The 26,925-nt window shown below is 39.1% G+C and overlaps 1 protein-coding gene across 1 annotated transcript in view; it reads left to right on the top strand.

The window, feature by feature from the left end:
- Nucleotides 1–13,657, top strand: part of LOC121398288 — a 48,080-nt gene extending 34,423 nt beyond the window's left edge. Inside the window, exons 17-29 of the mRNA XM_041577328.1 lie at nucleotides 296–361; nucleotides 862–936; nucleotides 2,124–2,209; nucleotides 2,799–2,847; nucleotides 4,342–4,407; nucleotides 4,897–4,983; nucleotides 6,120–6,205; nucleotides 6,795–6,843; nucleotides 9,607–9,692; nucleotides 10,281–10,329; nucleotides 11,950–12,015; nucleotides 12,334–12,589; nucleotides 12,705–13,657. Of these exons, the coding sequence (XP_041433262.1) occupies nucleotides 296–361; nucleotides 862–936; nucleotides 2,124–2,209; nucleotides 2,799–2,847; nucleotides 4,342–4,407; nucleotides 4,897–4,983; nucleotides 6,120–6,205; nucleotides 6,795–6,843; nucleotides 9,607–9,692; nucleotides 10,281–10,329; nucleotides 11,950–12,015; nucleotides 12,334–12,589; nucleotides 12,705–12,931 (1,248 nt within the window). The 3' untranslated portion in view covers nucleotides 12,932–13,657. The remainder of the gene's footprint in view (nucleotides 1–295; nucleotides 362–861; nucleotides 937–2,123; nucleotides 2,210–2,798; nucleotides 2,848–4,341; nucleotides 4,408–4,896; nucleotides 4,984–6,119; nucleotides 6,206–6,794; nucleotides 6,844–9,606; nucleotides 9,693–10,280; nucleotides 10,330–11,949; nucleotides 12,016–12,333; nucleotides 12,590–12,704) is intronic.
- The last annotated feature ends 13,268 nt before the right edge of the window (nucleotides 13,658–26,925 follow it).

Here is a 26,925-nt window from a genome sequence, read left to right as displayed (position 1 = left end):
TGAAAAGTCGCCTGGTGATAGAAATCGAATGAACGCTAGCATCAGTCCCGTTGGCTAGCGAATTGTTGCCTACACCTGTTAGTAAGTTGGTGATGTCCCTGTGGATGGGATTTCTGGCGAGATGTCGATAGACACTTCGCCCTTTAGTGAATCTGCCCCATTGTGTGACCCATACCTCTCTCTCTCTTTGCTTCCTCATAATTTCTTATTGTCTAACCCAACCTAATTCCTATTGTATGTAGATCATTTAGAATCTATGAGGTTCAATTTAGTAAGAGGTAATTTTTCATTTCAGAGTGTTATGATAATCATCAGAAAATGCTGGACATGTGTTTTATCTGTATTTAATTGGTGTTTAAAGGTAAGCCACTTTTACTTATCTTGTAGTAATGGGAGAATGGATAGCCTTGGTAAAGGGGCTTAACATGTTTTGGAAGGAAATCTTGGTAAAGTAAAATATTTCCACTATTTAGTAAGAGGGCAGTGGCATTAGTAGAAGTACATTACATGGGTCCCATAGACAAATTATTTTAGCATACAAGCTCATTATTGTTGGCATTTTAGTATAGCACACAAGGTTTAAGCATGAATGCTGTTGCATATATTCCAACAATTAGCACCATTATCCAAAGTGACACAAATCCTCTGTACTTCTGAGTTTCCAAGCAGCTAAAATGAACCTGGATCACCTTAAAGGTAGGTCTATAATTTAGTTGGAAAATAACTGAGCCAATAATAACCAAAATCAATATGACTTACAATAAAGAACAAGCTGTATAAATTGAAAACATGGAAACTTTAACAGAAAAAAAAGTTTTTTATATTGATTAGGTGTTTTCATATATTTTTTTTAATTCCCAGATGGTCCAATTCATTCTAGAATGCATCAAAAATGTTTTCACATGGACATCTCAGCAGTATAGAAAGAACAAACCGGTGAGACCCCATTTACTTCTTCTCCCATTTACTGTTACTTTTTCCACTGCTTTCTATTTATTTTGATTTCCAAAAACTACAACAAAAACCTTGATAGAAAGCAAAATATTTCCACCTCACTGTAAGGAGAAGACCAGCTCTATGAGTCTCTCACAGAATGTTGTTTCAGCAGTTTCAAGTTAGATTGGTCATACCAATGTTTCTCTATATGGTCTATGGAGAAGCCCTACTCTCCATTGTTATATTCATATTGATGTAACAATAAGCAGACTCTTCACATTCTCAACCTTCCTCCTGTTTGGTCATATCCACAGGAATAAAGCCTGCATACTTGCAAGTTGCTCTTGCGTTTGACTACCTTTGCCCAATGGGATGTTTAGTGCCCAATTTATTCTCTAAACTGGTTTCCCATCAGCTACTAGGTTGTATCTAGACCCACCCGTTGATGGTAATATCTGAAATTGCACCTAGGATGTCTATTGTATAAAGGGGAACAATCACAAAAAATAACATTTAGGGCAGATTTATTAAGGGTCAAATTTCAAATTTGAAAAACTTTGAAATTCGAATTCAAAAAGACCAACCACAATTAAAGTTTTTTTTTTTTTTTTTGCCCGAATAGGTCAGTTTTTTATTGAATAGGTCTGTTTTCAATCAAATTCGAATCGTACAATTCAAAGTTTCCCTCCCCCCAAAAAACCTCAAAAAGTCCACCAATTGACACTTAATAGGTTCTAGGAGCTCCCCCATAGGCTAAAACAGCAATTCGGCAGTACTTGATACATTTCGAAATTCAAATTTTCTAAATTGTTTTCAAATCTGAATCAAATTTGGACTATTCCCTAGTTGAAGTACACACAAATCTGCTCGAAATTAGATTTTTTTTTTTTTTTAAATTTCTTTATTTTCAGTTTTCACACCGGGGTACAAAAAAAAAAGGGGAAATAAAAGGGAAAGGTGATGTGGTTACACTTACATATGGCTGCGCATATACTTTATATATTACATATATCTAAACATATAATTCATGTACTGCATAATCAGCACTTTGCTCCTTTAAATTGCCTTTTATTCTCTCAAATAATCCTTCAAGAATCTATGCCAGGGTGACCATGTTTTCCAGTATTTCTTGCTATTATTGTAAAATATGTGGGTTAACTCCTCTAATAGACTTATTTCTCTCACAGCTCTCACCCAGTCCTCATGAGTCGGAGGTTGTTCAGACTTCCAATTATTCGGGATTAGCAACTTTGCCGTCTGGATTAAGTGGAAGGTGAGGGGGTCTTCTAGCATAGTTTGTTTTTCTTTATTTATATTAAACAATATCAATGTACTATCTCCCCTCCGGATTCTTATCCCCGTAATATTGTATACACTTTCCAATATCTGTTTCCAAAAAACATCCAATAATGGACACGTTACCCATATATGTATATGATTCCCCACCCATTCTTTGCATCTCCAGCATCTATCCGATGTTTGTGGGAACATTCTATTAATTTTACTAGGAGTATAATGCCACTTAGTTATCAATTTGTATATAGCTTCTTGTGTTTTCGAGACCTTTGTCATCTTATTATTATACTTGAGTATCTTAACCCACTCTTGTTCTGTAACTGTGACACCCAATTCCTTCTCCCATTCCCGACTAATCAGGGAAAATTATGTTCTTCTCGAGTTGTTAAAATGTTGTAGATTTTTGATAGAGGGTTCTCCATCTCCCTTTCCATCTCCAATCGCTGTTCCCATTGGGTAGGTGGTCTGTCCCAGTTAGACTTATCTAACCTGCTGATGTAGTGTACTAATTGGTTATATCTCCAATGATCTCCCAAATAAATACCCCCACCGATCTTGTATTTCAGAAAGTGGGACCGTTTTTCCGGACCTCATAAATTCACTCATTCTGGTCAGGTATGTATCTTTTCTCCCCCACCTCTCAAAAGCTCCCTTTTCCAAACTAGGAGGGAAATTTCGATTGCCTATTAATGGTTGTAATATATATGGTGTCTCTGTCAGCTTCAAGGCCTGTTATGGAAATATTATTATCACATATAAGGAATAATCCGGATATAAGTGGGATAAATATAAAGGGCAACGAATATAAAAGCGCCGCTTTCGCGGATGACCTGTTAATGTATATAACAAATCCTCTAATAACACTTCCAAATTTAATGAAACTGTTGAAAACCTTCGGAGAGCTATCAAATTTCAAGATAAATTATACCAAATCAGAGATACTCAATGTCAATCTAGACGGTAAAATAATACAACAGATTAAACAAAATTTTCCATTTACATGGGCCTGATCATCAATAAAATATCTGGGAGTGAAGCTGAGTGGAGAATTAAACAGAGCCTATGCAGATAATTTTATACCTTTATTAGCCACCATGCAACAAACAATAGATAATTGGAAAAATATTAAAATATCTTGGTTTGGTAGAATCCAAGCTATAAAAATGGTATTAATGCCAAAATTGTTCATTGGGGCAGATTCACTAAAGGGCGGATTGTCGCACCACTCTGCCAGGTGAAAATTCGTTACCACTACGCTAAAATGTGAAGTTGCGTCCTGGGTGCCGAACGCTGGCGACTTTTCAATAACATTATTTCAGCAGTACGATTGTTTAAAAGCGAAATTACGCCATCATTAGTCCTCTCACGCTTAGGTCAATTTGAATTGGGTGGGTACATTAAAGTTGTATGGTCGTCTTTATCTTGGTGCAAAAAGTGGCCACTTTTTATTACAAATGTCCAAGGAACCTTAATAAAGACAGAAGAAATCCTACAATGCACTACACATGAGCCCACCCTAAGATGAATGTTCCATGGCCCTCAAATGTCTGGGGAAAAATGTTAATCCAAAAAAAGTTTAATAGTTAGGACTTTTGCAGGCAATCCTGCTTAAAAAAAGGAAAAGTCACCAGCGTTTTTCCAACTTTAATGTTGTTCCGGGAGACAGGATATGATGTAACTGAAAAAAGATTGAGGAAGATCTAGCTTCATTTTAGCAGTTTGGTCTGAAGTGGCAAAGTCTGCTCTGATGAAAGAGTTAACGTTGAGTAAAATTCACACTTTACTGTATGTAAAGTAAGGACTGTTTGCCAGAGTGAAAAGTCGCCTGGTGATAGAAATCGAATGAACGCTAGCATCAGCCCCGTTGGCTAGCGAATTGTTGCCTACACCTGTTAGTAAGTTGGTGATGTCCCTGTGGATGGGATTTCTGGCGAGATGTCGATAGACACTTCGCCCTTTAGTGAATCTGCCCCATTGTGTGACCCATACCTCTCTCTCTCTTTGCTTCCTCATAATTTCTTATTGTCTAACCCAACCTAATTCCTATTGTATGTAGATCATTTAGAATCTATGAGGTTCAATTTAGTAAGAGGTAATTTTTCATTTCAGAGTGTTATGATAATCATCAGAAAATGCTGGACATGTGTTTTATCTGTATTTAATTGGTGTTTAAAGGTAAGCCACTTTTACTTATCTTGTAGTAATGGAAGAATGGATAGCCTTGGTAAAGGGGCTTAACATGTTTTGGAAGGAAATCTTGGTAAAGTAAAATATTTCCACCATTTAGCAAGAGGGCAGTGGCATTAGTAGAAGTACATTACATGGGTCCCATAGACAAATTATTTTAGCATACAAGCTCATTATTGTTGGCATTTTAGTATAGCACACAAGGTTTAAGCATGAATGCTGTTGCATATATTCCAACAATTAGCACCATTATCCAAAGTGACACAAATCCTCTGTACTTCTGAGTTTCCAAGCAGCTAAAATGAACCTGGATCACCTTAAAGGTAGGTCTATAATTTAGTTGGAAAATAACTGAGCCACTAATAACCAAATATCAATATGACTTACAATAAAGAACAAGCTGTATAAATTCAAAACATGGAAACTGTAATCCTTTAACAGAAAAAAAGTTTTTATATTGATTAGGTGTTTTCATAGATTTTGTTCCAGATGGTCCAATTCATTCTAGAATGCATCAAAAAAATGTTCACATGGAAATCTCAGCAGTATAGAAAGAACAAACCGGTGAGACCCCATTTACTGCTTTCTATTTATTTTGATTTCCAAAAACTGCAACAAAAACCTTGATAGAAAGCAAAATATTTCCACCTCACTGTAAGGAGAAGACCAGCTCTATGAGTCTCTCACAGAATGTTGTTTCAGCAGTTTCAAGTTAGATTGGTCATACCAATGTTTCTCTATATGGTCTCTGGGGAAGCCCTACTCTCCATTGTTATATTCATATTGATGTAACAATAAGCAGACTCTTCACATTCTCAACCTTCCTCCTGTTTGGTCATATCCACAGGAATAAAGCCTGCATACTTGCAAGTTGCTCTTGCGTTTGACTACCTTTGCCCAATGGGATGTTTAGTGCCCAATTTATTCTCTAAACTGGTTTCCCATCAGCTACTAGGTTGTATCTAGACCCACCCGTTGATGGTAATATCTGAAATTGCACCTAGGATGTCTATTTTATAAAGGGGAACAATCACAAAAAATAACATTTAGGGCAGATTTATTAAGGGTCAAATTTCGAATTTGAAAAACTTTGAAATTCGAATTCAAAAAAACCAACCACAATTAAAGGTTTTTTTTTTTTTTTTTTGCCCGAATAGGTCAGTTTTTTATTGAATAGGTCTGTTTTCAATCAAATTCGAATCGTACAATTCAAAGTTTCCCTCCCCCCAAAAAACCTCAAAAAGTCCACCAATTGACACTTAATAGGTTCTAGGAGCTCCCCCATAGGCTATACTTGATACATTTCGAAATTCAAATTTTCTAAATTGTTTTCAAATCTGAATCAAATTTGGACTATTCCCTAGTTGAAGTACACACAAATCTGCTCGAAATTAGATTTTTTTTTTTAAATTTCTTTATTTTCAGTTTTCACACCGGGGTACAAAAAAAAAGGGGAAATAAAAGGGGAAGGTGATGTGGTTACACTTACATATGGCTGCGCATATACTTTATATATTACATATATCTAAACATATAATTCATGTACTGCATAATCAGCACTTTGCTCCTTTAAATTGCCTTTTATTCTCTCAAATAATCCTTCAAGAATCTATGCCAGGGTGACCATGTTTTCCAGTATTTCTTGCTATTATTGTAAGATATGTGGGTTAACTCCTCTAATAGACTTATTTCTCTCACAGCTCTCACCCAGTCCTCATGAGTCGGAGGTTGTTCAGACTTCCAATTTCTCGGAATTAGCGACTTTGCCGTCTGGATTAAGTGGAAGGTGAGGGGGTCTTCTAGCATAGTTTGTTTTTCTTTATTTATATTAAACAATATCAATGTACTATCTCCCCTCCGGATTCTTATCCCCGTAATATTGTATACACTTTCCAATATCTGTTTCCAAAAAACATCCAATAATGGACACGTTAACCATATATGTATATGATTCCCCACCCATTCTTTGCATCTCCAGCATCTATCCGATGTTTGTGGGAACATTCTATTAATTTTACTAGGAGTATAATGCCACTTAGTTATCAATTTGTATATAGCTTCTTGTGTTTTCGAGACCTTTGTCATCTTATTATTATACTTGAGTATCTTAACCCACTCTTGTTCTGTAACTGTGACACCCAATTCCTTCTCCCATTCCCGACTAATCAGGGAGAAATTATGTTCTTCTCGAGTTGTTAAAATGTTGTAGATTTTTGATAGAGGGTTCTCCATCTCCCTTTCCATCTCCAATAGCTGTTCCCATTGGGTAGGTGGTCTGTCCCAGTTAGACTTATCTAACCTGCTGATGTAGTGTACTAATTGGTTATATCTCCAATGATCTCCCAAATGATACCCCCACCGATCTTGTATTTCAGAAAGTGGGACCGTTTTTCCGGACCTCATAAATTCACTCATTCTGGTCAGGTATGTATCTTTTCTCCCCCACCTCTCAAAAGCTCCCTTTTCCAAACTAGGAGGGAAATTCCGATTGCCTATTAATGGTTGTAATATATATGGTGTCTCTGTCAGCTTCAAGGCCTGTTATGGAAATATTATTATCACATATAAGGAATAATCCGGATATAAGTGGGATAAATATAAAGGGCAACGAATATAAAAGCGCCACTTTCGCGGATGACCTGTTAATGTATATAACAAATCCTCTAATAACACTTCCAAATTTAATGAAACTGTTGAAAACCTTCGGAGAGCTATCAAATTTCAAGATAAATTATACCAAATCAGATACTCAATGTCAATCTAGACGGTAAAATAATACAACAGATTAAACAAAATTTTCCATTTACATGGGCTTGATCATCAATAAAATATCTGGGAGTGAAGCTGAGTGGAGAATTAAACAGAGCCTATGCAGATAATTTTATACCTTTATTAGCCACCATGCAACAAACAATAGATAATTGGAAAAATATTAAAATATCTTGGTTTGGTAGAATCCAAGCTATAAAAATGGTATTAATGCCAAAAGCTTTGTACCTACTCCAGGTATTACCGGTGGAAATCCCAAATTCCTTCTTTATATCAATTAAATCTATGTTTTCTAGATTTATATGGAACGGCAAGAAGCCGAGGTTAAAATATAACTTATTAACAGCTTCTAAAGAAAAGGGGGGATTGAGAGTACCGGACCTATATATGTACTACGTGGCAATACATTTGGTGAGGATATTAGGGTGGACAAGGAAGAGTGGGAAAAAAGATTGGTGTGCGCTAGAACAGGGATGGGGAAAATACCCATTAGAATGTGCATTATGGGAAGATTGGGGAGCAAGGATGAAGATGGAACAGGACCTGCATACATTGATTACACCGACCCTTAAAATATGGCATAGATTTTTTTTAATTCAAATTTTCACTTCGACCTTTGAGAAATCTGACCCTTAATATAATATCTCGTGAAAATATAAAACTTTAGTTAAAAATCCTGAACCATTTATGAAATAATCAAGTTATTTTTCACTATCCCTCTCACAACAATCCGTCTCTCTTTCTTTCTTTCTTTCTTTCTTTCTTTCTTTCTTTCTTTCTTTCTTTCTTTATTCATGCTGAAGTTGGAGTCAGATTTTGATTGACAGTTAATGCTTCTATAATGCTTCTTTAAGGCGGCTCCCTTTGCTAAGAAAATGTAGACATGATTTCTGTCCGTTTGAAAGAGTGATCTTTAATTTTCTTGGCGAAGGGAGCACTTCCAAAAAAAAGATAACTTAGACCTAACTGCCAATCAAAATCAATCTCCATCCACAGTGATGGCTAGAGGTCATCTTAAGCCTCTACCTATTGAGCACAATTGGCAGCTTTTCCAAAACTCTTCCACATCTCCGAGCAGTGATCTGAAGCTTCCCATATTCTTCTATATTAGGTCTCTCCCTATCCAGATTGCTCTCCAGCAGGTGAAAAATCTAGTAAAGCAACTGTTACCCAAGAGTGTTAGTGGGGAACAGAATAACTGAGCATAAGGTCTTTTAAAATAATTTTTATTTATTTATTGGTATACTTACTCCCATTTACTGTTACTTTTTCCACTGCTTTCTATTTATTTTGATTTCCAAAAACTGCAACAAAAAACCTTGATAGAAAGCAAAATATTTCCACCTCACTGTAAGGAGAAGACCAGCTCTATGAGTCTTTCACAGAATGTTGTTTCAGCAGTTTCAAGTTAGATTGGTCATACCAATGTTTCTCTATATGGTCTCTGGGGAAGCCCTACTCTCCATTGTTATATTCATATTGATGTAACAATAAGCAGACTCTTCACATTCTCAACCTTCCTCCTGTTTGGTCATATCCACAGGAATAAAGCCTGCATACTTGCAAGTTGCTCTTGCGTTTGACTACCTTTGCCCAATGGGATGTTTAGTGCCCAATTTATTCTCTAAACTGGTTTCCCATCAGCTACTAGGTTGTATCTAGACCCACCCGTTGATGGTAATATCTGAAATTGCACCTAGGATGTCTATTTTATAAAGGGGAACAATCACAAAAAATAACATTTAGGGCAGATTTATTAAGGGTCAAATTTCGAATTTGAAAAACTTTGAAATTCGAATTCAAAAAGACCAACCACAATTAAAGGTTTTTTTTTTTTTTTTTGCCCGAATAGGTCAGTTTTTTATTGAATAGGTCTGTTTTCAATCAAATTCGAATCGTACAATTCAAAGTTTCCCTCCCCCCAAAAAACCTCAAAAAGTCCACCAATTGACACTTAATAGGTTCTAGGAGCTCCCCCATAGGCTAAAACAGCAATTCGGCAGTACTTGATACATTTCGAAATTCAAATTTTCTAAATTGTTTTCAAATCTGAATCAAATTTGGACTATTCCCTAGTTGAAGTACACACAAATCTGCTTGAAATTAGATTTTTTTTTTTTTTTTAAATTTCTTTATTTTCAGTTTTCACACCGGGGTACAAAAAAAAAAGGGGAAATAAAAGGGAAAGGTGATGTGGTTACATTTACGTATGGCTGTGCATATACTTTATATATTACATATATCTAAACATATAATTCATGTACTGCATAATCAGCACTTTGCTCCTTTAAATTGCCTTTTATTCTCTCAAATAATCCTTCAAGAATCTATGCCAGGGTGACCATGTTTTCCAGTATTTCTTGCTATTATTGTAAGATATGTGGGTTAACTCCTCTAATAGACTTATTTCTCTCACAGCTCTCACCCAGTCCTCATGAGTCGGAGGTTGTTCAGACTTCCAATTTCTCAGGATTAGCGATTTTGCCGTCTGGATTAAGTGAAAGGTGAGGGGTCTTCTAGCATAGTTTGTTTTTCTTTATTTATATTAAACAATATCAATTTACTATCTCCCCTCCGGATTCTTATCCCCGTAATATTGTATACACTTTCCAATATCTGTTTCCAAAAAACATCCAATAATGGACACGTTACCCATATATGTATATGATTCCCCACCCATTCTTTGCATCTCCAGCATCTATCCGATGTTTGTGGGAACATTCTATTAATTTTACTAGGAGTATAATGCCACTTAGTTATCAATTTGTATATAGCTTCTTGTGTTTTCGAGACCTTTGTCATCTTATTATTATACTTGAGTATCTTAACCCACTCTTGTTCTGTAACTGTGACACCCAATTCCTTCTCCCATTCCCGACTAATCAGGGAGAAATTATGTTCTTCTCGAGTTGTTAAAATGTTGTAGATTTTTGATAGAGGGTTCTCCATCTCCCTTTCCATCTCCAATAGCTGTTCCCATTGGGTAGGTGGTCTGTCCCAGTTAGACTTATCTAACCTGCTGATGTAGTGTACTAATTGGTTATATCTCCAATGATCTCCCAAATGATACCCCCACCGATCTTGTATTTCAGAAAGTGGGACCGTTTTTCCGGACCTCATAAATTCACTCATTCTGGTCAGGTATGTATCTTTTCTCCCCCACCTCTCAAAAGCTCCCTTTTCCAAACTAGGAGGGAAATTCCGATTGCCTATTAATGGTTGTAATATATATGTGTCTCTGTCAGCTTCAAGGCCTGTTATGGAAATATTATTATCACATATAAGGAATAATCCGGATATAAGTGGGATAAATATAAAGGGCAACGAATATAAAAGCGCCACTTTCGCGGATGACCTGTTAATGTATATAACAAATCCTCTAATAACACTTCCAAATTTAATGAAACTGTTGAAAACCTTCGGAGAGCTATCAAATTTCAAGATAAATTATACCAAATCAGATACTCAATGTCAATCTAGACGGTAAAATAATACAACAGATTAAACAAAATTTTCCATTTACATGGGCTTGATCATCAATAAAATATCTGGGAGTGAAGCTGAGTGGAGAATTAAACAGAGCCTATGCAGATAATTTTATACCTTTATTAGCCACCATGCAACAAACAATAGATAATTGGAAAAATATTAAAATATCTTGGTTTGGTAGAATCCAAGCTATAAAAATGGTATTAATGCCAAAAGCTTTGTACCTACTCCAGGTATTACCGGTGGAAATCCCAAATTCCTTCTTTATATCAATTAAATCTATGTTTTCTAGATTTATATGGAACGGCAAGAAGCCGAGGTTAAAATATAACTTATTAACAGTTTCTAAAGAAAAGGGGGGATTGAGAGTACCGGACCTATATATGTACTACGTGGCAATACATTTGGTGAGGATATTAGGGTGGACAAGGAAGAGTGGGAAAAAAGATTGGTGTGCGCTAGAACAGGGATGGGGAAAATACCCATTAGAATGTGCATTATGGGAAGATTGGGGAGCAAGGATGAAGATGGAACAGGACCCGCATACATTGATTACACCGACCCTTAAAATATGCATAGATTTTTTTTAATTCAAATTTTCACTTCGACCTTTGAGAAATCTGACCCTTAATATAATATCTCGTGAAAATATAAAACTTTAGTTAAAAATCCTGAACCATTTATGAAATAATCAAGTTTTTTTTCACTATCCCTCTCACAACAATCCGTCTCTCTTTCTTTCTTTCTTTCTTTCTTTCTTTCTTTCTTTCTTTCTTTCTTTCTTTATTCATGCTGAAGTTGGAGTCAGATTTTGATTGACAGTTAATGCTTCTATAATGCTTCTTTAAGGCGGCTCCCTTTGCTAAGAAAATGTAGACATGATTTCTGTCCGTTTGAAAGAGTGATCTTTAATTTTCTTGGCGAAGGGAGCACTTCCAAAAAAAGATAACTTAGACCTAACTGCCAATCAAAATCAATCTCCATCCACAGTGATGGCTAGAGGTCATCTTAAGCCTCTACCTATTGAGCACAATTGGCAGCTTTTCCAAAACTCTTCCACATCTCCGAGCAGTGATCTGAAGCTTCCCGTATTCTTCTATATTAGGTCTCTCCCTATCCAGATTGCTCTCCAGCAGGTGAAAAATCTAGTAAAGCAAAAGTGGGGAACATAATAACTGAGCAAAAGGTCTTTTAAAATCATTTTTATTAATTTATTGGTATACTTATTTGTCTTAGTATGAATGAATTAAATTCAGTTTGATTATTTTGCAGGGCAGATCTGAGGTGGATGGACAGCTCCAATCCACATTACCAACTGGAGGAGAACTTCATAGCTATGTAACTATACCGTGTTAGCTTGCTCCACATCTATATTTACATTAGGCAATCTGAATCACTAAAATTTCTGAGTGTAAAATGGCAGTCATAAAAATGAACATATTCCCCAGCTTGAGCCTATATGATGTAGTGAGCGCTGAAGAATGAATGACCAGCTGACCCCTGGTGACCTGGGGACTTGAGATTAATGCCCACTCACATCACTGGAAAGTTTAAAGCTATATTGTAGTGCTTGGTAAATGAATACATAGGACAAGTTGGGTATTATTTTCAAGTATGCATGAAGCACAGTAATCATGAACCATTTTCATTCTTTAGAAAAGAACTCCTATCATTGGGATCTTCTCCAGGGATTCTGAGGAGTCGTACATGTGGCTCACTAAACATCTCACACATGAGTTTCATATCAAAACCTTCTACATATCAAACAGAGGAGAATGGAAGCACACTGGTGATTTCTATGAGTGTACATTTGCCATTCTCTATCACACAAAGAGAAGAGGCCGGGTGAACATCACTGATGTCACAGACTCTTTGTATGATGAAGAACTAATGTTCCTATCCTCAGAGCTAGGTGAGCTTCTCTAAGGTTAAACATGTTACAAGTCATCCTTTACTGATGTTTGACATTGCTACTGTATATATTTAGTTTGTGTCCTTGCTAATGTTCCTATTTGTCTTCTGCCCAGGAAAGAAGAAAGTGATTGTGGTGATTGATGACTTGTATGATGCTGGACTTGAGGCAAAGAATATGATTCTGCGTAGCCAGCCAAGTATAAGGAACCTGGCTAATGAACTGTTTCTGTTTAGTGTAAAGGAGAAACAGTTCCTTCTGGTTGATGGTCCAATCACAAAGAAATTAGCAGCCATGAAATTAATCTTTTACGGTAGATTCTGCTCAATGTGTGTAGTATGACATATATTTTTTCCATACTTGTAAAAAGTTTCACTCAGTAGCTTGTTATGCCATGTTGGATATATGGAACCATTACATTACTCCACCCAACTGTATACTTAGTATCCAAATTTACTCCACCCAACTGTCTATTTAGTCAGTATACAGATTTCTCAACAAGAAAAATTGACCATTTTGAAATGGATGAAGTTGGTAAGGATGAACCAGACAACAAAACGCAGAATGGATAAAACACAGCAAGGCCTCTCCGGGGCATGCAATTGTTTGTAACCAAAATGAAGTAGTTAATGGTGATAAATACAGAGATTGTGAAATAAGCTGTTGTATTAAATAAAATTGTGGCTAACAAGCAATTACAGAACTCATAGCTCCCTATACCAGAAAATATCTGGGATAATGGAACTAATAGTCTATTGGCATCTATTAAAAAGATACAGTAGAACCCCCAATTTACATTTTTCAGGGGACCCAGAAATATATGTAAAATACGGGAACATATAAAACTAGGCAAATGTGTTAAATCAAGACTTTCTTCAAGTACTCAAAGAATATAAGCGCAAGAGTCCGTTTTACTTTGTGTTGTAGTTGAGCCGGCATTCAAAAGACCAAACTTTGACATTTATTTTGTACAATCAAGGGGGCCTTGCGTGTTCAACAACACTTAGAGGCAGATTTACCAAAGCTACAGATGCAGCCACTTTGGTTTGTCTGTTTGACACAGAATAACTAAACACAGATATCCCATTTATCTCATTTAACACAGAAAACTGTGTCACAACATCCCATCTAATTAAAGCATTCACCATTGTGAACAATGGTGCTTTGGTATACTAATGAAAAGGTTAAATGCATTAAATGAGTTAAGATGACTTTAGATAACCCAGTTTCTTCAATTAACCCTGAGTCATGACGCATTTAACTCACAAATCCAAGTGGCTTCATCTGTACAGTTGAGTTTATCCCAAAAATGTTTAGATTTTCCAGTGTAGTTTCAGTAAAAACTCAATTTTTTTGGGTAAAAAAAAACCTAGAATATGTATTCCCTGATGCTGTAAAAAGCTTGGATCCAAAAATACTCCAACTAAAACCTGTCAAGATCATATAGAAGTAAGTAGCAGAGTCCCTTGAATAAATAAATATATTTTTTTTGGTGGTTTACGCTTGAAAATTCAATCATTTGGAGACAATAGAATATTCAAACTTTTTCCCCTATATTCACGTTTTTACATTCAAGTTTTTTCTTAAATAAGCAAACATTCAAGTTGTTGAGCACAAAATGCGTAGGAAATACAAAATAAACATCATCTTGCTTTAACCTGCCTTTTTGAGTGCCTGCTCCCCTATGTGAAGGCTCAGGGCAGTACAACTGGGCCTCTTCTCATCTGCGGTGAGTCAATCAAGCATTTATCTGTATCCTTCTCTTTTCTATAACTCTTTCAGTTTTACTTTTAACCTTTTAAATGCCAGCAGAAATTTGCATTTCATTTGCACTCACTTTATGGGCATTTCCTGAGCGGGATTTTTAGTTTACCTAGGACAATTATACATTGTTTTTTTTCAGGAGAGCCTGAGCTTTCTAAATTTGAGTTTTTGTGTATTTCCACTTCTGAACACGATTTGGAGCTTTAAATACCCCCCCCCCCCCCAAAAAAAAAAAGACAAACTACTATTTTCCATGATATAGGGATTTATACCAGAAAAACAATAATTTGTGCACAAAAATTCAACTGATTTGAAAGCCTTAAGTGTAATGAACGTGCCAATACCATATATGTGCCATATATGTATAGCAATAACGTGCCATATATGTATAGCTTTATGGAGATTTCTGACTTCTATAGATCAAAAACTTCTAGCAGTAAATTACTGAATTTTCAAAGCACTACCTAGACTATGGCTATTCCAAAAAATCCTGGAACAGTAGGTTTACCCCAGGTAACCATATATTTTTGAAAAGTACACATTCAGCCAAATCTAAAATGGGTAACCATGTCTTTCTACTCCAAAGTACCAAACATCAAAGCTTTTCTGAACTTAGTGGTTTCTATAAAAATGTATGAAAATTCTGAAAAATCACCTGAAAACGTTGATTTTGCAAGTGTGTATCTACCACATAGGTACCAAGAAACAAACATCATAAATATAAATGCCAGGAGTCCACTGAACTGTTTGCTGCCCATTGTGCGTCGGATTACCAAAGTGTCTGGCATTTAGTCCCAAACTGAAGTTAGCGCCTACAAATTGTCCCTGAAGTCGCTTCAGCTACTGAATAATCAACACATTTACTTCATTTTCTGCAGGGTGAAAACACAACAAAAAGAAAGCTTTCTGTTTAGTGCTTTATTAAGCATAGAAATCACTATCTGAGGCAGGATTTTTTGTTTTCATTTGGCGTGTGAAGTTTTGGAAGTTTTGAGTTGATTTTCTTAAAATTGATTTTTCTTTAGACACAGATGGTGAGTGAGTTCCTTTCACTTTCTCTGGGCTACAAACTCACTGACAGATCCCCTCCCCCACACCCGAGTGTCAGTTTCACTTGCATTTTTCTGCAGTTTTAGTACAAATTGATCATTTTTGTACTGATTTTGTGGGTATTTTTATTGTGCGCTCAGTTTTGTAAGAAGGATTTAAGAATATCATTTTTTTTCCAGCAACAGTGCAGCTCCCAAGCACTTGCTCACATTAACCCTCTCCTTGAAGAACTTCTCCCCTTAATATTTACATTTTTGGTGATCAATAGTATTAAGCTTCCTTTTTTTGTGGCTTGTTTTGTAAAACAATGGGAGGGAATCAAAAGGAAAATGATGAAATAAAAATTCCTGTAGCTCAGCAAAGAAACAGCAGTCGAAGCCCATGTCAAAAAGCCCCACTGCTTCTACTTCTGCAGCCAATGTGACCCCTGCAAAAATATTTGTGCAGGTAGCTACTTGCAGCAACTCAAACCAAGTCACTGCTGGAGCAGAGCAGCTTACAAGGAAGCATGGGTCACATGTCTAATGTCGGACGCTCATGGCATTGAGGTTTATATAAAAACTGCCGCTGAAGTGGTGGGCTCCTCTGGAATAGTGGCAGCAAGTAAAATACATAGGGTTAAATTCACTAAAGGGCAAACTGTCACCAGTGAACGCTTCGCCACACTTCACGCCGCTTTGCCAGACAAAAACTCATTACCACTATGGTAATTTACTAAAATTCAAAGTTGCATCCAGGGTGCTGAACGCTGGTGACTTTTCGCTAGCGTTGCTTCAGCAAAATGACGCTAGCAAAATTTCGCTATGACTTTTGTAGGTGCAAATGCTTGAAATGGGCATTTTATATTACAAATGTCCAAGAAACCTGAATAAAGACAAAAGAGATTAACTAATACCCTACACAAGAGCCCACCCTAAAACTAATGTCCCATGCCCCTCATATCTCTGGGGAAAAATGTTAACACAAGAAAGTTTAATAGCTAGAACTTTTGGAAGCAGTCCCGCTTAAAAAAAAGTCCCCAGCATTTTTACAACTTTGATGTATTTCTGGCAGACAGGATATGATGTCACTGACATAAGATTGAGGAGGATGTAGCTTCATTTTAGCAGATTGCCAGGTCTAAGGTGTCAAAGGAAACTCTGGTGAAAGAGGTAACATTCAGTAAAATCCGCACTTGAGGATAACCACCATTCCCCATAGTGAAAAGTCGCTTGGCAATAGAGTGCAAATGAACACTAGTCTCTTTTGCTAGTGAATTGTCGTGCACACCTTTTAGTCAATTGTCGATGTCCCTGTGGATCTGATTTCTGGTGATTTGACGCTAGCATCGGCCATTTTGCCCTTTAGTGAATCTACCCCATAATCTTAGCCCATACATTAACTGCAGTGCATGCTCTTGTGTGGAGGGGTATCACAGTGGGAGGGAGTTTTGTCCCTGTAGAAACCCTAGAAGCATTGGGTACAAGAATAGTCTTATCTAATGTGCCCCCCCTTCCTGCAAGACCACTTATTGTAGCCCACCTGCAAGCCCTTGGGGAAATAAAATCAAATATATCTAAAATTCCCCTGCTTTAAAAGGCAGGTGAAACTACTTTTACCTTAGGCACAAGACACTATTGAGGGGTCCTTCAGGGTTCCATTTGAAGGGGTGGTGTATACATTTTTTACAGCATGGAGGAAGTGAGGAGGGACACACTTGCCAGAGTTGCCCGAAAGGGCATATTAAGACCACCCCTGTTCCTGTCCCCAGTACCTCAAATGCAACATCAGATCCTGCTGGGACTATTTCAGCAGGGCCCTTGAAGGGGACATTTCCTTCACTAAAGAACCTCAAGGTGGTTGTTACACAACCCACCTCTGCAACTCCTCCTTCTTCACTGAAGTTATCTAAGGCTGTAGCCTGCCTTTCAACTGCAGCAAAAGAGAAGGGGGGGCAAGACTTCCAAAGCATCCCCCAGTGCCACAGTTGTTCCTGCCACAAAGCAACTTACCCCGTTATGAGCACCCCTGAGGGTGTGGAGGTACCTGTTGTGGTGGGAGCAGAGAGAAGACTTTCCTCTTCATAAAATGTAAACCCTTGTTGGTACCTGAGAAATGTCCATCAATGGTCAATCTGATCCCTGTTTATCTCCTTGGTAAGTACTGAAAAACATTAGAAATATTTTACTAAGGTCAATGTTGCAGTCTGTATTCTCTGCCACTCCCTTTCTTGCGTGTCTGACTGACAATGAAGTTAAAGGGTGTGCCAAGGTGCCTTTCCCACCCCCCCACCCCCATGAATACAGCCCTGCCAAATGCAGGCAGTGATGCATTTGTACTGACATTGTCTCTGTGCTTTGTTTATTGAGAAAGTAGTGTGCAACGTGCAAAAAAGTGATCTTAGTTGCAGGAAGATGAGAGAAATGTGAGACAAGAGCACTTATGGGGAGGTGTTTAGCAATGTATAATGTATAAGTACAATATATGTACATACATCTACAGATTCCAGAAAAACAGGTAATGGGGAGGGTGACAAAGAAGGAGAGACCAAAATACTTTCCTCTGGGGTGGAAGTAAAGAGTAAATATTCAGTGAAACAAGTTATGAATAACAGGCAAAGAGTAGGAGGTTGAATGTGAGTATAAGAGGAATAGACTGACTGAAAGTGAGAAGGAGGGAGAGACAGATTGTGTTACAAGAGACTGGAGGTAAGTAACAGACTGTGAAACAAATAGACAATCAATGGCCAAGATGAGAAGATAATTGTTTGTGGGTATAAGAGGAATAGACTGACTGCTGATTGTGTACTTGGTTACATATGAAAGGGAAACACCGGGGGTGTAAGTAAGTAAAAGGGAATGAAACTGTGGGTACAGGGACATTATAAATGGTCTGGCTGTATATACACTATATCGGTATACTATTGGTACCCAATGGGTAAGTAATGGAGGAAGATACTCCAGTTGTAGATATATAAGTAGGTATATAAGAATGATGGACTGTGGGTGTGGCTAAGTAAGAAAGGGTAAGGATGTGGGTGTGGCTAAGTAAGTAAGACAGATGTTGGGTGTGGGTGAGTCAGCGGCATAGAGTTTAGTAGGGGCAAGGGCCAGTGTGATATTTGATTATTGCCTTTAATACCTGGTGCATAGATTCAAGTAATAAGGCAATGATAAATCAATTCACATGGAGGCTTGGGATGGATAGAATCCAGTTCTTACTGCTTTCTACTGAATATTCTATGACCGTATTTAATTATTTTATTATCTGTGACCTTTACAATAAATGCACAAACAGCCTCTATTGTTCTCTCAACATAGTGTTGCTTTATAGACCCCCTCCATGATTATATGACTTTTTCATGAATTGCCCCTGCACCTCCAAACTGTGGATTTTGCAATTTTCATATTGTCTAAACAATGAGGCTCATTTATGAACAATGGGCAGTGCAGCAACTGAACAGGCTACTGCAAACTAGAAACTGAAAGCTAATATTTGAATAGTTGCTACTGTACGACTGCAAAACTAACCTTTGTTCATAAATGAGCCCCCTTATGCTAATTTTATTTTTTCAGTGACGTCTCTCCTTAAAGTCCAACAAAATAATGCAAACATCAAGTAGTACTGCAAGGCTTTGAAGATAATTCCTACTCCTGGGGAGTTCTTTATTATTTTTCCCAAAATATTACTAATTGCAAATAAACAATGTTTCCATATTTTTCATGTTTGCCAAAATAATTAATATGTTTAAATCATTTTGCCATTAGGGATTTTGCATCATGATTATGTCAGCATTACTCAACGTCATTGTGAACGTAAGTCTGTAATTTGTGTGCTAAAGTAAGGAAAGTGACCAACACTATCTGCTAAACAGATAGAACTATACAGATTTGGGGACTCAGTTGGGAATATTTGCACCATAAGGCTAATGGTACACTGGGTTATTCTCTGTATTTTCATCTCAGTTTTTTTTTTTTTTAATGTAAAGTTTGAGTTTTGAGGAAATGAACAATATGGGGCATTTGATTTTCCCACAGAAATTTGAGATTTGAATATTTTCCCAATTAATGAAAAAATAAATCACAAAATTCCTTAGTTCCCCCCCAATAACTCTATGTGCAGCTCACAGGTTAATACAGATTATCAGATCAGAAAAGTGGAGGTCTCTGCTATGACTATTTAAAGTATACCCAGATTCAATTCAGATTCAATTCAGTGAGAAAAAGGTTTATCACATGAAAACTCATGGACTGGATTCAATTTGAGATGCAATGCAATTCAGAAAAACTTATCTCAATGTTTATAATGTGAAAACTCTGTTGAAGTCTATAGGAAAAAAATGGAACTGAAGTAGGTGAAAAGTCTTTTCTCCTTGAATTGAATCTCGTCCATGAGTTTTCACGTGATAAAAATGAGATCATTTTTTCTCACTGAATTGAACCTGTCCCAATGTTGGAATTCTTGGCAGCCACCTTTGTGCAGAACAAGGTTGGATTCTTTCTGCCAACCACAAAGGCATTTTACAGAGGGGGCCAATAATTTAATATTCTGGGTGGCCCATTAAAGGGACAAATTCTGAATTGTGATAGAGCCAATCACAGCTAATACTGCTGGGCCAATGGAGTACCATTTAGTAGCATGCCCAGCTTAGTCCGAATGTATGATCCAGAAAGGAGGACTTGGGGCTAAATATGTGTTTTGTGTTGCAGAGGTTCCTGACATTGTTTGCCCTCAAAGTGGGGGTCAATTACCTTGGGAGGACAGGAATGGGGGCTGGCTACACTTAACATGAAACAGATAGAGCAAAGGTTATCAGTTAAAATACCCTTTGGAAGAACAGTTAGGAGGAGGTATTGGGATACATTTAAGCAATAAGAAAATAGTTAACATTTTTCCTTCCAGATTAAACGTTATATCACACCCTCCATCAATCTTAAAAATCTTATCACACCCTCAACCATCAATCTTAGAAATTAGGGAATATTGAAAATTAATTTGTTTTTCAACCACCCTTAGCAATGCAATCTAAATTCCCCCTTCTGACTGTTGCGGTATGTGCCCAAAGCCTACCCTTCATTGCACCCTAGTGTTGCCTCTTCTGTCTACCTCTAATTCTGTCCCTGGTCTCTCCATATGTGATCTGCTTCAGACTAGTCAAACCATTACCATTCCCTAGCCAGCGTTTGAGAAGGTATCAGTAAACAGTTTTTCCATCCCAGCAAAGCAACACATTCATCATCTGAGATCCCTAGGCACAACAATAATCTGCCAACATAAAGGGAACTGTCAAACGGGGATTGGCCATCCCATGATAACCTCTAAATATACAACATGCTTATGTCATGGCTTTCAGCAACTGAAAACAGAACTGTTTTAGGTAAGACTAAAGTTCCTGTAGGGTGTAAATGCAATTTATTTGGATTATAATTCATGGCATATTTGCCATTGACTTCTTTTTCAGACTGTTAAAGCGATCCATCGATTTTACACCGTGCACTCCTCTACAGTATTTTGGTGCTTCATAATAGTAAGAGTTTCTTCTCTTCTTACGGGGAATGGATAGCAGTACTATATATAGATGTCTGGGTTGGTAATCCAATGCAATAAAAATATTACATGTGGGCGGTGGAGATGTTATGGAATAAGGTTTTTGTTTGTATAAAGATCTCCTCCTTATCTGTAAACCTGGGGCAAAAGTTAGGAAAAGTGAGCCATTCATTATACCGAGCTCCAATACAGAATTGCTTATTCCAGGAAAGGGGATGTACTTACTAGGTATGCACCAAACCTACTATTTTAGGATTCTGACGTATCCCAAATCTGTTATGAAGGTTTTTAAGGATTTGGTTCCGCAAGGCACTTGGATTTTGCCAAATTAGAATCATGATAAAAAATGCAGAATCCCAAATCATCCTTAGTAGAACCAGTGAAAACAGAAGAACTATGATCATTAAAAAAAAGAAAATTATTTTCAAATATAAAGACAGAACACAAGCCCCATATATTGCATTTAATTTATGTTCAATACATGTTAATATCAAACCTTTGACACAACAAAACTCGAAGAAGCCCATACACTTAGGGGCAAGTGCATCAAGGGTCGAATATTGAGGGTTAATTAACCCTCAATATTCGACAGGGGAATGAAAATCCTTCGACTTCGAATATCAAAGTCGAAGGATTTTGCGCAAATAGTTCGATCGAAGGATCGAAGGAATAATCATTCGATCGAACGATTAAATCCTTCGAATCGAACAATTCGAAGGATTTTAATCCAATGATCGAATGATTATCCTTCGACCAAAAAAAGTTAGCCAAGCCTATGGGGACCTTCCCCATAGGCTAACATTGAGTTCGGTAGCTTTTAGGTGGCAAACTAGGGGGTCGAAGTTTTTTCTTAAAGAGACAGTACTTCGACTATCGAATGGTCGAATTGTCGAACGATTTTTAGTTCGAATCGTTCGATTCAAAGTCGTAGTCGAAGGTCGAAGTAGCCCATTCGATGGTCGAAGTAGCCAAAAAACACTTCGAAATTCGAAACATTATTTCTTCTTTTCCTTCACTCAAACCTAATGAATGGGCCCCTTAATTTTGAGGTTGAGGGGAAAAAAAAACATGAGCACAGAAAAGAGGAAAACAGGATAAAATGTATGCAACTTTTCACACAACTTTTCCTCCAATGCTGAAAAACCTCAAACTGAATAGTTGCAGTCACATGTTTTTGCAGAAAAAAAGTCACATGCTGAAAAGAATCACATGATTCAATTCATTATAAACTGTCATGAGAATCAGTTACTAGTGCTGCTTGAGCTTCTGCACTGAAATCTATTTTTTCAAAAGAGCAAACAGTTTTTTTTTTATGTTTAATTTTGTATGGAGCTAGACATATTGTCAGTTTCCAAGATGCCATCAGTCATGTGCTCTAATAAACTTCAGTCACTCTTCAATGCTGCACTACACGTTATATGACTCCCACCCTTTCTCCCCAGCAGCCCTTCAGCAGATCAATGGGAATGTAACCAGATAACAGCTCCCTGACAGAAGATAACAGCTTCTTGGTAGATAGGAGAATAGCATATAACAAATCCAAGTTCCACTGTGACTCCTTCAGTTACATTGAGTAGGAGAAACAATAGCCTCTCTGAAAGTAATTCCATCATGAAGTTGTAAGGAAAACCGTAGTTCCTTCCCAAAATGGCGTCCAAGATGGCAGCCCCCTGGATCCTGCTGGTCGCAGCACGATGACGTCAGCGTCTTCCCGTCCCCGGATTGGTCGCCGGCGTCGGAACGGACGCCGGCGTCAGAACGTGCGTCAACTTCAGGACGCTGGCGTCAGTGCGTCAGCGTCATGACGTCAGCGCGTCCAAATTTGGCGCCAAAACCTGGCCTATTTAAGGCAACTCCGGGATTCCCTCAATGCCCGATTATAGGTTTAGTTTACTACTCCTGGGTGTGATTCATTACGAACTTCTTGTCTATTGTGTACCGACCCTTGCCTGGAATCCTCGACTTCTAACCTCTTCTGCCTGGACTGATCTTGTTGCCTGTTTGACCATTCTTCTGTCTCATCCTCTTCTGTACTGCGAACTCGGACATTGTTATTTCCTCCCTTGGTCCTCACTACTCCTGAGGCCTTTGGCCTTACATTATAATCGGCCATGGACCCGTCGGAGGAGAATCCTGCGCCGCCTGATGTCGGTGGAGCGCTTCGTGGTCTGGCATCCCGGATGCAGTCCTATGAGGTACAGCAATCTCACTTTGGTCAGGCTTTAGAAACAATTCTTGCAAAGCTGTCGGAGCTAACACCCGCTGACCCTATTCCTGCACCTGTACCTGTGGCTCCGCTTCACGTCTCCGAACCCCGCATTCCGGCTCCCCCACTCTTCAGTGGTGATCCTGCAGCCTGCCGTGGGTTTATCAACCAGTGCGAGGTCCACTTTGCACTCGCACCCAGCCAGTTCATTTCTGAACGAGCCAAGGTGGGCTTCATATTCTCCTGTCTGCAAGGGAAGGCATTGGAGTGGGCTTCGCCTCTCTGGGAGAAGGAGGATCCCATTATTGATAATGCCAGAGCCTTCGTCCGGGAACTTCGAGTGGTCTTTGATGCTCCGGGTCGTGCCACTGCTGCCTCCGCACGCCTGTTCCATCTTCAACAGGGAACTCGCTCAGTCTCGGAGTACGCCATTGTGTTCCGCACCCTGGTTGCAGAGACCTCGTGGAACAACGACGGGTATCACGCAGCCTTTTACAACGGCCTGGCGATACGTATAAAGACTGATCTGGTGTCCAGGGAAATTCCATCCCGTTGGGAAGATCTAGTCGCCCTGGCCGTAAAGGTGGATACTCGGCAGAGGGAGTTTCAAGCTGAACTCGACAGAGAGCGCTCCCCAACCAAAAGATTCCACAGGTTCCAACCTACTCTGGCTCCTCGTTTTCAATGACCCTTCCTTCCCAATCCGGCTTCTACCCTGTCTTCTCCTAATCCTGCGGTTCCTGCTTCTTCTTCCCTGCCTTCAGAAGAACCAATGCAGATCGGACGGGCTCGTCTGACCGAACAGGAAAAGCTTCGGAGAAGGGCTGCTGGACTTTGCCTTTATTGTGGTGGAAAATCCCACTTTGCCTACGAGTGTCCAGTGAAGCCGGGAAACGCCAACACCTAGGTAAGACTGGGGAGACTTACCTGGGTGGAATTGGTCCCTCTCCCCATTCTTCTGCTCAACGCTTCCTCCTTCCTGTCCAGATTCGTTTTGGAACCCAGACGATTTCCTCTGAGGCTTTCCTTGACTCCGGCGCAGCTGGGAACTTCATCGATAAAGTCTTCGCTGAAAGCCATTCCATTCCCCTACGTTCCCTGGCTGTTCCTCTTCGTGCACTGGCGATTGACGATCGTCCACTATCCTCCGCTACAATTTCCCACTCCACCGATGAACTTTCCGTTATTGTGGGATCCATGCACCTAGAAAGATTGTCCTTCCTTCTAATTGATTGTCCCTCTACTCCCATTGTACTTGGTCTGCCCTGGTTGAATATTCATAACCCAGTAATCGATTGGGCTTCTTCTCAGATCTCCCGCTGGAGTTCCTTCTGCCAACAGAACTGTTTACCCACCAAATCCATCATTAAAGTTTCATCTGTGTCTTCTTCTTTGCCCCTTGTTTATCAAGCTTTTTCTGACGTCTTCAATAAAAAGTCTGCTGAAATCCTGCCTCCCCATCGTCCCTATGATTGCCCCATCGAACTTCTTCCTGGAACCATGCCTCCCAGGGGTCGCACCTATCCGCTTTCTCCTTCTGAAACCTGTGCCATGAAGGAGTACATTCAAGAAAACCTGCAAAGAGGGTTTATTCGTCCTTCCTCTTCACTGGCTGGAGCTGGCTTCTTCTTTGTTGAGAAGAAAGATGGAGGTTTGCGACCCTGCATTGATTATAGAGGTTTAAATAAAATCACAATTAAAAAACGTTATCCCCTTCCTCTCATCTCCGAACTATTCGACCAACTCAAAGGGGCTTGTCTTTTCACCAAATTGGATCTTCGTGGGGCTTATAATTTAATTCGGGTCAGAGAAGGAGATGAATGGAAGACCGCTTTCAATACCCGGGATGGGCATTATGAATACCTTGTCATGCCTTTTGGTCTCTGTAACGCCCCCGCGGTCTTCCAAGAGTTTGTGAATGACATTTTCAGGGATTTACTGGGCCAGTATGTGGTGGTATACCTGGACGATATCCTTATCTTTTCCAAAAGTCTTGCAGAGCATCGTCTTCAAGTTAAAGAAGTACTTTCTCGTCTTCGAAAGAACAACCTGTTTGCCAAATTGGAGAAATGTTCCTTTGAAGTATCATCCATCTCTTTCCTAGGATACATCATTTCCCAACAACGCTTCAGGATGGATCCAGCCAAGGTTTCCGCAATTCAAGATTGGCCTCTCCCCACCAGTGTCAAGGCTGTTCAAAGATTCATAGGCTTTGCTAACTATTATAGACAGTTTATTAAAGGTTTTTCGTCTAAAATTGCTCCAATTCTTGCTCTTATACAAAAAGGGGGTAAACCACAGCATTGGCCTCCTCTAGCCTTGGAAGCCTTCAAGACTCTTAAAGAATCCTTTTCATCTGCCCCAATCCTCAGACACCCTGAACCTCTCCAACCTTTCTTCATCGAAGTAGATGCCTCGGACATCGGAGCAGGAGCAATATTATCCCAAAGATCCTCTTCTGATGGTAAACTACATCCGTGTGCCTTCTTTTCCAAAAAGTTTTCCTCCTCCGAAAGGAATTATGACGTTGGGAACCGTGAGTTACTGGCCGTCAAGCTTGCTCTAGACGAATGGAGACACTTTCTTGAAGGGTCATTGGTCCCTGTGACCATCTTCACCGACCACAAAAACCTAGAATATATCCAGACCCTTAAGCGCCTCAATCCCCGACAGGCCAGATGGGCACTGTTCTTCTCACGTTTTAACTTCATCTTAACTTTTCGTCCTGGTTCAAGAAACAAGAAAGCAGATGCTCTTTCCAGAAGTTTTATCCCTGAAGATCCCATCTCCGAAGACCCAGAATCCATTGTGCCTCCTACAAAGATCATTGCTGCCCTGTTCCCTTCCCTTGCCTCGCATCTTTTGTCCATTCAATCCTCTGCTCCTCTGGAAACTCCTGTAGGCGTAGCCTTTGTTCCCCCTGAGCTTCGTCAGTCCATTTTGATCCAGTCTCACAGCTCAAAGCAGGCCGGTCATCCGGGAATTAAAAAGACGACTGAACTTTTATCTCGTCTTGTCTGGTGGCCTTCCTTAAGAAAGGATGTTAAAGATTTTGTTTCTTCCTGCTCCACTTGTGCTGTATCCAAATCAGGACATTCTCCCCCTAAAGGCCTACTTTTACCTTTGCCTGTTCCATCCCGCCCTTGGACCCATTTGGCAATGGATTTCATCGTGGATCTTCCTGCTTCCTCTGGCTACACCGTTATCTGGGTGGTGATTGACAGGTTTAGTAAGATGGCACACTTTATCCCTCTCCGGAAACTCCCTTCAGCTCCAGAACTTTCTTCATTATTTATTAAACATATTTTCCGTCTTCATGGTTTTCCTGCTGAGATTGTCTCTGACCGGGGGTCCCAATTTGTTTCAAAGTTTTGGAGGTCCCTTTGTAAAGCCCTGGACATTTCTCTCCAATTTTCTTCTTCTTATCATCCCCAGTCTAATGGAGCGGCAGAAAGAGTTAACCAGGCTCTTGAACAATTCCTTCGGTGTCATGTGTCCCTGTGTCAGGATGATTGGGCTGACCTCCTCCCTTGGGCCGAATTTTCACATAATAATGCCATACACTCTTCCTCTGAAAAGTCTCCTTTTTTTTGTGTTTATGGTCTTAACCCCCTGGCCTTTCCTCAAGATCTACTGCTCACAAATGTCCCTGCCGCCAACGATCAGGCTGCCCACATGCTGGCCATCTGGCAGGCTACCACTGTCAACCTGGAGAAGAGCTCGCTTGCACAGAAGAAGTTCGCTGACAAGAGAAGAGTTTCTTCTCCTCTGTATGTTCCTGGAGACAAGG

Source organism: Xenopus laevis, chromosome 9_10L (assembly GCF_017654675.1).
Source record: "Xenopus laevis strain J_2021 chromosome 9_10L, Xenopus_laevis_v10.1, whole genome shotgun sequence".
Classification (NCBI taxonomy): Eukaryota; Metazoa; Chordata; class Amphibia; order Anura; family Pipidae; genus Xenopus; species Xenopus laevis.
This window is presented reverse-complemented; position numbering and strand designations above follow the sequence as displayed.